The sequence below is a fragment of the Lepidochelys olivacea genome, assembly GCF_965140295.1.
Source record: "Lepidochelys olivacea isolate rLepOli2 genome assembly, chromosome: 8".
Classification (NCBI taxonomy): Eukaryota; Metazoa; Chordata; order Testudines; family Cheloniidae; genus Lepidochelys; species Lepidochelys olivacea.
Window position 1 is genome coordinate 48,908,374 of NC_140418.1, and position 12,779 is coordinate 48,921,152.

The 12,779-nt window shown below is 45.0% G+C and overlaps 2 protein-coding genes across 4 annotated transcripts in view; one reads left to right on the top strand and one right to left on the bottom strand.

The window, feature by feature from the left end:
• On the bottom strand, positions 1-9,376 carry CENPL (centromere protein L). Its single transcript, XM_084637864.1, has 5 exons — positions 9,277-9,376; positions 4,380-4,556; positions 3,937-4,188; positions 2,470-3,012; positions 1-353 (listed from the first exon to the last, which is right to left on the bottom strand). The coding sequence occupies exons 1-5, from the start codon at positions 9,349-9,351 to the stop codon at positions 282-284; spliced, it is 1,119 nt and encodes a 372-aa protein (XP_084493990.1). The 5' UTR covers positions 9,352-9,376; the 3' UTR covers positions 1-281.
• Positions 9,377-9,418: 42 nt separating this feature from the next.
• Positions 9,419-12,779, top strand: part of DARS2 (aspartyl-tRNA synthetase 2, mitochondrial) — a 32,887-nt gene continuing 29,526 nt past the window's right edge. Inside the window, exons 1-2 of one of the 3 annotated variants that reach the window (XM_084637861.1) lie at positions 9,419-9,552; positions 12,552-12,736. In XM_084637861.1, the coding sequence (XP_084493987.1) occupies positions 12,610-12,736 (127 nt within the window). In that variant the 5' untranslated portion in view covers positions 9,419-9,552; positions 12,552-12,609. Of the gene's footprint in view, positions 9,553-9,593; positions 9,739-12,551; positions 12,737-12,779 lie in introns of those variants that run through there. The other 2 variants (XM_084637863.1, XM_084637862.1) reach the window with 2 other exon arrangements.

Genomic DNA, 12,779 nt, shown 5'->3' on the forward strand with positions numbered 1-12,779 from the left:
TTTTATTATAGCAAAATGTGCATCTATAATTTTCCTCCTATGGCCCTCTTTGCTTCATTACTAGTTGTGGATTTCAGTCCAGGAACCAATGAGGTCAAATGAAACTAATATGCTTTCACTTCATGGACTGGAGTTTTGTGAGGCTAAAAAAATCTGCAGGAAAGCCAGCTTTCTGTAGTCAGTGTCTCTCAAACATGAATCTACTGCAGATAGACTTAATGTGATCCAAGCAGAGCATCTGTAATAAGTTTCTTAGGACAGCAGGTATAGAGTACAAGGTTTCATTGTATCTGTGAGATTGCCAGCTCTGTCAGCAGCGTCAACACTCCTATTAGGTGCTTGCTATGTAGGATCTGCAAGAAAACCATTAGTTGTAGTCAGAACAGAAATACAATAAGCTATTTAAATCACTGATTGCTATTTAAATGTGTAGAACACACACTGACAACTGCTGAGGGGAGTGAAGGATTTGCACTATGGGTTAATCTCATCACCATGCTACTTTCCCTGTTTCTTTGCAGGACTCCTCCTGTTGAGTGTACACAAGGCCTAGCGTCCTATCTCCTCCTCCTCCTCTACATGGGCCCTTCTGATCTTCACTCCCAACCTGGGAAAAGATCAGCAGCTCAAGGGACACACTGCTCCTGCCTCCTCTTTAAAAGTGTCCCCTCACTTCTCCTTGGAAGAAGCACCAACAATTGGCCACTCTGCTCTTCCACCCTCCTGCCAACTCACTTTAGCAGTGATATCTGATGATCCCACAGAACTCTGTTATTCAGGCCATGTCTGACAAGTTATTATTGAACATTTATATTGCTGTAGTGCTTAAGGATCATAACCAGGTTGGGTCACATTGTGTTGAGTACTGTACAAATTAGTATTACCTGCCCTAAAGAGTTAAAATCATAGAATATCAGGGTTGGAAGGATCTCAGGAGGTCATCTAGTCCAACCCTCTGCTCAAAGCAGGACCAATCCCCAATTAAATCATCCCAGCCAGGGCTTTGTCAAGCCTGACCTTAAAAACTTCTAAGGAAGGAGATTCTATCACCTCCCTAGGTAACTCATTCCAGTGTTTCACCACCCTCCTAGTGAGAAAGTTTTTCCTAATATCCAACCTAAGCCTCCCCCACTGCAACTTGAGACCATTACTCCTTGTCCTGTCCTCTTCTACCACTGAGAATAGTCTAGAACCATCCTCTCTGGAACCACCTCTCAGGTAGTTGAAAGCAGCTATCAAATCCCCCCTCATTCTTCTCTTCTGCAGACTAAACAATCCCAGCTCCCTCAGCCTCTCCTCATAAGTCATGTGTTCTAGACCCCTAATCATTTTTGTTGCCCTTCACTGGACTCTCTCCAATTTATCCACATCCTTAGAGTTCACATTCTAAAAAGTCTAAAAAGGTCTCCTGTGCATTTTCCTACCCACTAAATGAGGCAGGGCTCCTATAGTCAATTGTTAAATACGCCAAGCAGCCATGAAATGAGAAAGATACCTCTTAAGATTGGCAGCACCCATTTGGCAGCTTCCAACTTTAAAACCTATTTCTTTAGCTATGTTGCTAGCACTTCAGATCATTATAAATGAATCAATTTTTAGTATGGTTTTCTTTTAACTTTTCATTTTCCAGCATGGACAGTGAAAATACACTAGCCATTACCATGTTATGTCTCAATCCCAACATTGTGCTAGCACCTAAATGTAAGGCTGAGATTTTTGTCATGGATATTTTTAGTAAAAGTCATGGACAGGTCACGGCCAATAAAGAAAAATTCAAGGAAGCCCATGACCTGTCCATGACTTACTAAAAATATCCATGACAAAATGGGCAGCTCAGCTGCGGGGTCCCCACACCACCTGCAGCTGCAGGGGCCCATGCTGAGCTCTGGGGACCCCTGCTACCCAGGAGCTGCAGGGTACCCCCATCATCCGGGGGGGGGGACCCTGCAGGTCCCTGCCCCGGGGCTGAAGTCATGTAGGTCGCTGAAAGTCACGGATTCCGTGACTTCTGCGACCTCCGTGAAAAAATCATAGCCTTACACATAAATACATGGGGATTTTCTTTTTAAAAAAAAAAGTTTTAATATCAAAAAAGTCAATTGTAGTTTCCAGTGGCTGTAGGTTTTGTATAAGTTTGGGATTTTTAAATCCAAATTTTAGCCAAAATGAGTCAAGGGCTGTCTTTGTTCTGTGCTTGTACAGCAGTCAACACAATGCCTGGGAGGTCTACCACAATACAAAAAATGACTGCACAACTACCAGCTGTGCTGTGGAACCCACTGGAAACTAGTTATGTCTGGTAGAGGCTGAAATTTTTAAATTGTTTGGGGAGGGGGGGGGAGATCAGTTACGAGAATCAAGTAGCCTCCAACTTTAGGGACAGCTCTTTCTGGCCAGGTAGCACTATTTTAATTATACTGGCTAGAACAGCATTAATCAAAACCTCGTAGTTGGAATTCAATTTAGTACCTTTATATTCCCATCGCAGTGTGCCGATGCTATAGATGTAGAGACTTTCACAAGTCTTGTGGCTGACAAGTGGATCTTAAAGTGTCTATAGAAGTGAGAGTAAAGGCAGTCCATAAATAAATTCACTTCTTCTTGAGTAACCTCCCCAGGAGTTTTTTGCACTGTGTCCCATAAGGCTTTTGCATCCTCAGGGTGTATGGCATATGAAATGTCCAGAGACTGGGGAATGCAGGGCACAGAGAAAACAAGTTCTGTTGCAGCCATATAACTGTCCACTTTGCACCCAGTCCACATAGCAGCCATCCAGGCAAGGTTGAGTGGGCTGATGGTTAAACGACTGAAATAACAGTCAAAGGTCTTCTGAAACCAACTACCAACTATGGCTGTGTAGCTCTCTGCCCCATTTGCAAGGAACAAAGATAAACAGGTAAAATCTTCTGGTACACTCTCCGAAAGATCATCTCCAGATATACAGCAGAACCAGCCTGACCACACCACTTTGTCTTCTGCATTTTCAAATGGGAGCTGAGATCTTAATGCAATCTAAAAGAAAAAAATGTCTGCATTACATCTCCAAGTTCTAGAGTGCATTTGACAGTTCTTAGCAAGAGCGAAATGGATTCTAATAAGAATTGCTAAAGCACAAGAATTTTCCCCTGATATACTATTTTAATAGCAAGAGATCAGAAGGAATCAGCTCCAGATCAGTGGCTTGATTTTCAGAGGTGCTATATGGGTTTTGGTGCCCAATTTAAAGATTTTGGCCCAGCCAGAACCTTAAGTTTTGACACTGCATTGCACTAGTTTCTATGCCATTATACCACTTTAGATATCTTGACTGTTTAAAGACAGTTTTTGCAATTCATCTATTATGCCTATAGAGGGCCTGGCTCCTCCCACTGAAGGGAGTGGAAGTGTTGCTATTTACTTCAATGGGAATAGAAGCAACCCGTAAGTCTACATTAGTGCTGCTTAATGCAGCATTTGTATTGTGCATTAATTTTCCTACAATAATTGCAATACAAAATGTTGCACTTCAATAGCATCTTTCCTCTAAGGACCTCAGAGTGTTAATAGGCCTTAACTATGGCAGGGAAGTAGCATTACATCTATTTTACCAATGAAATTAAATGACCCATGCAAGATCCCACATCAAGTTGATGACAGAGGAGAACTGAAGAGTGTCAACTCCTACTTCTGTCCTCTAACTATAACAAAGATTTGTTCCCAAGTCTATGTTTGAACGGATCAGCAGTTTATGAAGAATTTTTATGAAGTTTATGAAGAGGGTGTTAAAAACAGACAAGAACCATATTGGTTAAAAGCAAAGAGATGCAAAAAAAGTTTGAACCACAGGATACATGAAAATTACCATAGTAACAGCCATAAATATTTTAACGTTACAGTAAGGCAATTCAGAAGTGTTAAGACATCATTGCTATCAACAGTGCTAGCTGCAGCCCTTACCTGGACAAGGATTGCAGCCTGGTCCTGATCCGTACCTCTCAGTCCTAAAAGGGTGGACAAAATCACTTTGATACCAAGATCATTGCCCACTTCTACAGCAAGTCCTTTCTGCTTTTCAGTGGCAACAAAGGCACTCAGAAGTCTAGAATACTCCTTCAGATTACCATAAGAGAATTTGTACATGGGAGTCACGCTATACAAGGTCCATTGTTTGCGTAGAAGGAATGCTATCTTCTGAGGATCCGTATTTTCCTAGAATCAAGAGAACAATATTCAGTTTTCTAGGCCTGCCCACAATTCCTGTAATGAAACTGAAGAAACACGTGTACACTGCATCAATCAGGCTAATCAGTTTTTATTCTTATTTATATAAGATGTGACAGCTGATTTAAGATATGAATAGACACATTTTCTTTAGTTATATTAAACTACAAAAAGCTCACCTGCAGTAAAGATGTTTGTGGAATTATTCTCCTAGTTGGGCTCTGACCACACAGGGTGTGTGTCCTGGTGAACGTCAAACCTCTTGAGAAACGAGTAGTATTTGTAAAGTTGATTCCAGTCTCTGCAGTTTTTCTTCCTAAACGGGTCATGCCCCCAGAATCAGGAGTATCCACATCCTATACATGAAAAGAGCCCAAAGACTGAAAACTTGCTATAGTCGGGTGGAGTGATTTAAATGATTAATTTAAGTCAATTAAGTATCTGCAAATCATTGAGTCTGATCACACTGAGCCTTTGTAAAACTAATTCAAATTGATAAACTAAATTATAAATGGTTTCTTTCTAATTCAAATGCCCACTACGGTAGAGTCTCTTATTTGAATTTTACAGAACTGCTATAGACAAGAGACAAATATTTAATATTTATTAATAAATATGAAAATTAAGGTGGTGTTCCTGCAGACTCTTGAGCAAATGCATAACTTTACTCACATGAAAGGAACTAATGTACTTAAAGTTTAGCTCAGACGCTTATGCACATGCTTAAGTTATAGTTTTATTTAAAAAGATATTAATAGCATGAAATCAAACACTGAAGCAATTTTGTTTTGAATTGACAATAAAAAGTTTATTAGAGAGACTGCATACAATGAAAAGTTTAGACTTGCAATTGATGAACAGAGTTATTACAAATTGTTTTATAAACAGGCCAAAATGTTCAAAAATGGGAGCCTAGAAAATTAAGCTTCTAAGCCCCTGCTTCATGGTGAAATTTTCAGAAGCACCCAAGTAATTTAGAACCACAAATCCCATCGACTTCAATCTGCAAACCCTGATGGAGGAATATAGCCTGGTTGAAGCATTCAGCTTTCTTGAGTCAAAGTTCAGCATATGATTTTTGCAGATGACACTAAACTGCTCAAGATAGTTAAGACCAAAGCAGACTGTGAAGAACTTCAAAAAGATCTCACAAAACTAAGTGATTGGGCAACAAAATAGCAACTGAAATTTAACATGGATAAATGTAAAGTAATGTACATTGGAAAAAATAACTCCAACTATACATACAATATGATGGGGGCTAATTTAGCTACAACTAATCAGGAGAGAGATCTTGGAGTCATCGTGGATAGTTCTCTGAAGACGTCCACGCAGTGTGCAGCGGCAGTCAAAAAAGCAAACGGGATGGTAGGAATCATTAAAAAGGAGATAGAGAATAAGTTGAATATCTTATTGCCCTTATATAAATCCATTTTACACCCACATCTTGAATACTGCATACAGATGTGGTCCCCTCATCTCAAAAAAGATATACTGGCATTAGAAAAAGTTCAGAGAAGGGCAACTAAAATGATTAGGGGGTTGGAACGGTCCCATCTGAGGAGAAATTAAAGAGGCTAGGACTTTTCAGCTTGGAAAAGAGGAGACTAAGGGGGGGATATGATAGTGGTATATAAAATCATGAATGGTGTGGAGAAAGTGAATAAGGAAAAGTTATTTTCTTGTTCCCATAATATAAGAACTAGGGGTCACCAAATGAAATTAATGGGCAGCAGGTTTAAAACAAATAAAAGGAAGTTCTTCACTCAGCACACAGTCAACCTGCGGAACTTCTTGTCTGAGGAAGTTGTGAAGGCTAGGACTGTAACAGGGTTTAAAAGAGAGGTGGATAAATTCATGGAGGTTAAGTCCATTAATGGCTATTAGCCAGGATGGGTAAGGAATGGTGTCCCTAGCCTCTGTCAGAGGGTGGAGATGGATGGCAGGAAAGAGATCACTTGATCATTACCTGTTAGGTTCACTCCCTCTGGGGCACCTGGCATTAGCCACTGTCGGTAGACAGGATACTGGGCTGGATGGACCTTTGGTCTGACCCAGTATGGCCATTCTTATGCTCTTATGTATGTTCACATGGGAAGGTGGTGCTGGCTGTAAATATAACATTGGCTAGTTGCTTATCAAGGTTGTTACAAGTCCCTGGGCTTTGTTCAGCATAAAGGAACATTTTAAATGAGAGAAACTTTTTAGTAGAAAGAAATCTACATAAAGTCTACTAAGAATTAGGAAACTAACAAAACAAATACAAAATATTCACCTTTGCAATTTGACTACAAAATGGGATGGAAGAACTAGCAATATGCACATACAAATATTTGATTTAAATTCAATAAATTGATCTGTTTTCAAAAATAACCATTTAAAAGTTAAAAACCATGTTTTTATTCACCTTGGCTAAAGTAGAGATTGAAAGTTTATTTTAATGTAAGAGCATTTCCGAGGATCAAAGTACTAGACACAGTTAATAAATTGTAAAAGCTGTTTCAACATAGAAATCCTTGCTTTCCCCACAAACAGCAAGTAGGAACCACCACCTCAACAATATTTACCTTCATAAAATATACTAAGGCACGCAATTGTATGACAATACTCTCACAGATCAAATACAACATAAGGAACAAAGCCACAGCCTAAATGCCTTCTGTCACGAGCCGGTCCTGTCCCAGACTCCCAGTGTTGGACGACACTGGTCTGTTCTGTGGGGATGGAATCTTCTGCTGGAGAATTTCCAGGCAACAAACCTCTTACCCCCTGGGCTTCTAGTCTAACAGTGGATCAGAATCAATGGCACTGCTGGTATCAGACTCATTCTTCTACCGGAGTAGAACAGTTCCACACTGATGGCCCTTGGCTACTCTGCTACAGCTTCCCAAACATAGGGCAGGTCTACACTTAAAACGCTGCATCAGTGTAGCGCTAAAGTGAAGATGCTCCTATGCTGACGGGAGGGAACTCTCCCTTAGGTGTAATTAATCCACCCCCCCCGAGAGGTGGTAGCTATGTGGATGGAAGAAGCTATCCCATTGACAAAGCAGTGTCTACATGGGGGTGTTAAGGTTGGTATAACTCAAGAGTTTCTCAAATGCACCTTTTCTTGCAGCCACAGCCTCCTGGGCAGTGATGGGGGGGTGGGGGGAAGTAATGCAGCAGCCCCTCCCTTGGGGCCACCAGCAGGGGCTGGTCTCTATCCCCTACAAGAGACACAAACACTGTAGAAGCAGGCAGCCAGCATGGGTTCCCCACCTTCCTGGGGGCGGTGGGGCTTGGGCCTCAGTCCTTGGGTGGCAGTCTCTGGCCATGTGGCAGCAGGCTCCATCCCTCAGGCACAGGGCTTTAGACTTCCGCCCTTGTCTTCCCTCCCACCCCCATCCTCCTGGCTCTCACTGACTCCCATCACCCCTGGGCCCCCTACCCACCTCCCCATCCAGGCCTTAATTTGTTCCCCAGCTTGCCAGTGCTGAGTACAAGTCTGCTGTGAAAAGTGATATTGCTAACATCGCTTTTCATAGCCTCCCAGCTAGCTAGCAAGTCTGCTGTGAAAAATTACATTAATATACAAATATCACTTTTCACAGTAGCAGACTTACAAGCTAGCAAGTCTTTAAAAAAAAAAAAAAAAAAAAAAAAAAAGCAACCAAAAAAGCAAAACATGCAAAGCACCTTATTTATGTTTCTATTCTGTTTAGGTCCAGTAAAGAATAGAGACAATTGTACAGTATTTTTAATTGAGTCTGCAAAAAAACCAGCCCCCTACACAAATAAATTATAATGATTTGGACATGTATAAATGCATATTTATTTGCTTTTCCTAAAATTAATTAAGTATTTTAGGAAAAATTGCTAGAGTGGCCACCAGCAAGAGTTGGTGGCCGCACTCTGAGGCCACACAAAAATTTGTTGTGAGAACCCCTGATATAACTACATCATTCACACACCCCTGAACAATGTAGTTACACTAACATCAGTCTGTATTTATGTAGACCTGGCCATAAATTCTTCACCTGGGGTATGACTACTACACTACAAGCACCACAGTTCTAGCTACAAGAAAAGGAGGACTTGTGGCACCTTAGAGACTAACAAATTTATCTGAGCATGAGCTTTCGTGAGCTACAGCTCACTTCATCGGATGCATTCCTGGTTATGCCACTGTAATTCAGACACTTACTAGAGTGAGGAAGGCATTTTCCCCATCACTGCAGCAAATCCATTGGCCTAGCAGTACCTACAGTGGTGCTTAGGTCGGCTTAAATCTCTTTGGAGTGTGCATGTTCTCACCCTTAAGTGAAATCGCTAGATCAACCTCAGTTTTAGATGCAGACCAGGGTGTTGGTGTCAAGTACCTGCTACAACAACAAATGCTCAAAGCCACTCTGAAAGTTACATTCAGAGGGGAGGTGGAAATGTTCCCAAACCCAACATGTCCCCAAACTGTCACACCTTCAACCACCCTAGCAACGAAAAGTTTCCTACATAACTCCCCCCACCTCCTTTTCCAATGTACTGAAGTCAGCTTAACGTTAATGCCTGTGAAAGATCTTGTAAACTATGCCCTCCTTCCAGTCTGCCCTGGGTTGTAAGCTGGGGGGGGGGTCGCTCTGTCCCCTCCGTGTCTGTTACAGGCCCCAGCACGCTGCAAGGGGAAGATTTTACACAGCAGCACATCCAGGGTGGGCAGATGCTCCAGCCGCTGCACGCGTTCGCGGCCGGTTCGCAGCTGGCTGCCTTAGGATGGGTGGGGCGGGGAGCCTGGTGCCTCCCCAGCGCGGGGCCGGTGTAACGACACGAACAGCTCCCTCTCCCAGGTCCCTACGTCGCACCTGGCCCAGCCGGACAGCGGCTGATGGGGCCCTGTCATGCCGCACGGGGCGGGCAGAGGCGGCCGCTAGGGGGGTAGTGCCCCGGGCAGCTCCCCCGACCCCCGGTAGGAGATCGGCCCCCCCACGCCAGCCAGCTCAGCTGCACGAGCAGCCCGCCGCCAGCGCCCCGGCTCCCGCTACCGGACAGTGGCGAAAACGTCACTCTCCGCACGTTAGACGCAGGGCGGCGGGATCTCACCTGCCGCCGCCGGAGACTAGGCCGCCCCGATCGCCTCATTGCGGACTCGGCTCTCGCGCGCTCCGCCAAGATCATTTGAATCCGCTTCCCGGCAGCCCCTGCGGCAGGGACACCCACGCGCGTGAGCCTGAGCCAGGAATCCCGTCACGTGATGCACAACTGCTCCGTCGCCATGTTTAGTGCGGGCGGGGAGGTGCCTCATCAAACGTGATGACTGGGTGCGATGGTGGCCTGTTAGGGACAGTTGGCGAGATTCGCGCTGTCCCGATCCGTAAGGTAGGACCGAGCGGCTGTCTGGGGTGGGGACTCGAAGCCAAGCCCCCGCCGCCAGCAGCAGGAAGAGGCTGGGGCTGAGGGCCGCCCGACGGAGCGAACACTCCAGTGCGGGGCGGGGTCTGTGCCGGGCTCGGGAGCCCGGACGCCTGGGTTCTCTCCCGGCTGGCTACTCTTGGAGAGCCGCAGGTTCGCGGGCACCTGTCCTCCCCGCTCCCCCGCAGCAGTTTGCAAACAAAAGGGGGCCGCCTGTCTCCGTAAACTCGGGACAAGGCCCCTGCTGGGAGCGCGAGCAGCGGCCTGAGGGGCCGCAGCTTGGGCCGGCGGGCGGGCTGTGCTTCCGGGCAAGTTACTGCCCCCGCCCCGGCGCTTGCTGGCACTGGCGTGTCGGCCCTGCAGCCCGGCCGGGGCATTCCCGGCCTCGCACGCTGGGCTGGAAACGGGGCAGTCCCCGGGGGGGGCCTGGGGCTGAGCCGTGCCTAGAGTTGCCCCAGCTACGCGGGGGGGGGGGGGTGGCGGCGTTCCCGGGTGCGCAGATGGCACCGGGCCTGCTTTGGCCTGGCCAACCCCACTCTTTGTAATGCCGTAAGGGCGGCCAGGGCTGGAGCCACCTCACTCCTCTGCCCTCCAAAGTTTTGCCACTATGAGCGTTAAAGTCCCCAGCGGGCCTCCTGCAGTCTGCATTGCTGGCTATTTTTAAATCAAGATTGGATGTTTTGCTAAAAGATCTGCTCTAGGAATTATTTTTCAGACGTTATCTGGTCTGTGTTATGCACAGACTACATGATCACAATGGTGCCTTCTGGGCTTGAATCGAGGAAAAAAGTGGCAAGGCCCTTCCCCGTTGTAGACACAGCTGTAGGAACTCTTATACTGGTATAGCTTATTCCAGATTACCAAAGTAAAATATGCTATATTAGTATAGAGTGTCCTATACAAGTATAACTGCATCTACATTAGGGCTTTTATCAGCATAACTATATTGGTAAAAAAAAAATCACACCCATTACTGATATTAAAAAAACAATGAGGAGTCCTTGTGGCACCTTAGAGACTAACAAATTTATTTGGGCATAAGTTTACGTGGGTTAGAACCCACTTCATCAGGTGCATGCAGTGGAAAATACAGTAGCAGGTATATTTAGGCTTTATCCAGTCTTTATTCAGGCCTAATTTGATGGTGTCCAGATTGCAAATTAATTGCAGTTCTGCAGTTTCACGTTGGAGTCTGTTTTTGAATTTTTTTTATTCAAGAATTGCCACTTTTAAGTCTGTTATTGAGTGACCAGGGAGGTTGAAGTGTTCTCCTACTGGTTTTTGAATGTTGTAATTCCTGATGTCAGATTTGTGTCCCTTTATTCTTTTGCATAGAGACTGTCTGGTTTGGCCAATGTACATTGCAGAGGGGCATTGCTGGCACATAATGGCATATATCACATTGTAGATGTGCAGGTGAACGAGCCCCTGAAAAGGGCTGGGAGTGGATGAGTCATTACAAAACCTAATTTTACCATACTAATTTCCCCCTACTGTTACTCACACCTTCTTGTCAACTCTTTGCCACCCTCACGACCACTACAAAAGTGATTTTTCCTCCCTTGGTGTTCTACTCTTAATTGAATTGTCTCGTTAGACTGACCCCCCCCACAACCTGGTAAGGCAACTCCTATCTTTTCATGTACTATATATAAATATACTTACTACTGTATTTTTCACTCATGCATCTGATGAAGTGGGTTCTAGCCCACAAAAGCTTATGCCCAAATAAATGTGTTAGTCTCAAGTGCCACAAGGACTCCTCGTTGTTTTTGCTGATACAGACTAACACGGCTACCACTCTGATTATTGATATAGTTATGCTGGTAACATTTTAAAATGTACATCAGCCTAAGTCTGTTTTAAATCCCACCTTTAATTATTTATTGATAAGTTTGTGGGTAGGTGCTCTTATTTCAGATTGAGTGTCCTATTTTGATATAATGTAAAAAAAAATAAGTTATATAAAAATAGGAGACCCTTTAACTGAAATAAGAGTGTCTGTAAACCAACATGCACTGGACTCAATAAGTTTACACACACACACCTTTAGTTTGGGACTATTTTGTATGTAGGTAAGGGGTGACTTTTTGCCATGAAGAGTCTGATCATCTCTAGGGCATGTCTAGAGTAGACAGTTTTTGTACTGATTGAATTATATGGGGTTGGAAGCAAGAAAGTGGAGCCGCTGCCATGTGACCTGACCTGCCTTCTTTCCAGACATCACCAGCAAGTGGTTTATAGACCTCCTTTTGAGATCTTCCTTGATGATGGAAGATGCCATACACATACAAAATATTAATATTATGCAGGCCTGAGGGAGACAGGAACTAGTATGAATGACAGATGGGGAATAAAGGTGGAATTTGTACATGTGATTATTATTTATATTACACTATTGATGCCCCATTGTGCTAATCACTCTACAAGTAGATTGTGAGGTAAGGGGCGGGGGGTCCCGCGGGGCAGTTAAGGGACAGGGAGCAGGGGGCAGCTGGATGGGGCAGAGGTTCTGGGAGGGGGACAGTCAGGGGATGGGGAATGCGGGGGTTGGATAGGTGTGGGAGTCCCGGGGGGCCTGTTAAGGGGCGGGAGTGTGGATAGGGGCAGGGCAGTCAGGGGACAGGGAATGGGGGGGTTGGATGGGGGTGGGGCCCCGGGGGGGCAGTTGGGGGGGGAGGAGCAGGGGGGTTGGATGTGTGGGGGGCTTTAGGGGGACAGGGGCCAGGCTGTTTGGGGAGGCACAACCTTCCCTACCCGGCCCTCCATACAGTTTTGGAACCCCAATGCGGCTCTCAGGTCAAAAAGTTTGTCCGCCTCTGCACTAGACCATGTGGACCCTTCGGGGAAATAAGGGCAGCTGGTCAGTCAAGGGAGAATTTGACACAAGTACTGATTGAAGAATAGAATCTGAGGGTTGCAAAGTGAAATTACTTTCCATGTTGTTTTTTCCTAAAACTGTCCAGAGTGTGGAAGATCCAGGACTGCCCTTCTGTTTCTGATCCCGCTGTTGTGGCCTGTAAGATGTCATTCCGCCACGGGCTGCGACTGCTGTACAGTCAGCCGTGTCTGTTCTCTAGAGAACTAAACAGACCTTGGTGCAGATACGTTTCCAACAGTTTGGCACTTAGCTCAGAGAAAAGAGCATCAGGTGAGCAGGGGTGGGGAGAAGTCTCCTGAATACAATATTTTAT

Excerpts from the sequence above, each read along its gene's own strand:
- CENPL (XM_084637864.1), bottom strand. The coding sequence starts at position 9,351 with ATGATCTTGGCGGAGCGCGCGAGAGCCGAGTCCGCAATGAGGCGATCG. Across the intron at positions 4,557-9,276 it reads CTAGTCTCCGGCGGCGGCAG|GATGTGGATACTCCTGATTC; the intron begins GTGAGATCCCGC and ends TTTCATGTATAG. Across the intron at positions 3,013-3,936 it reads AGGCTGCAATCCTTGTCCAG|ATTGCATTAAGATCTCAGCT; the intron begins GTAAGGGCTGCA and ends TTTTTCTTTTAG.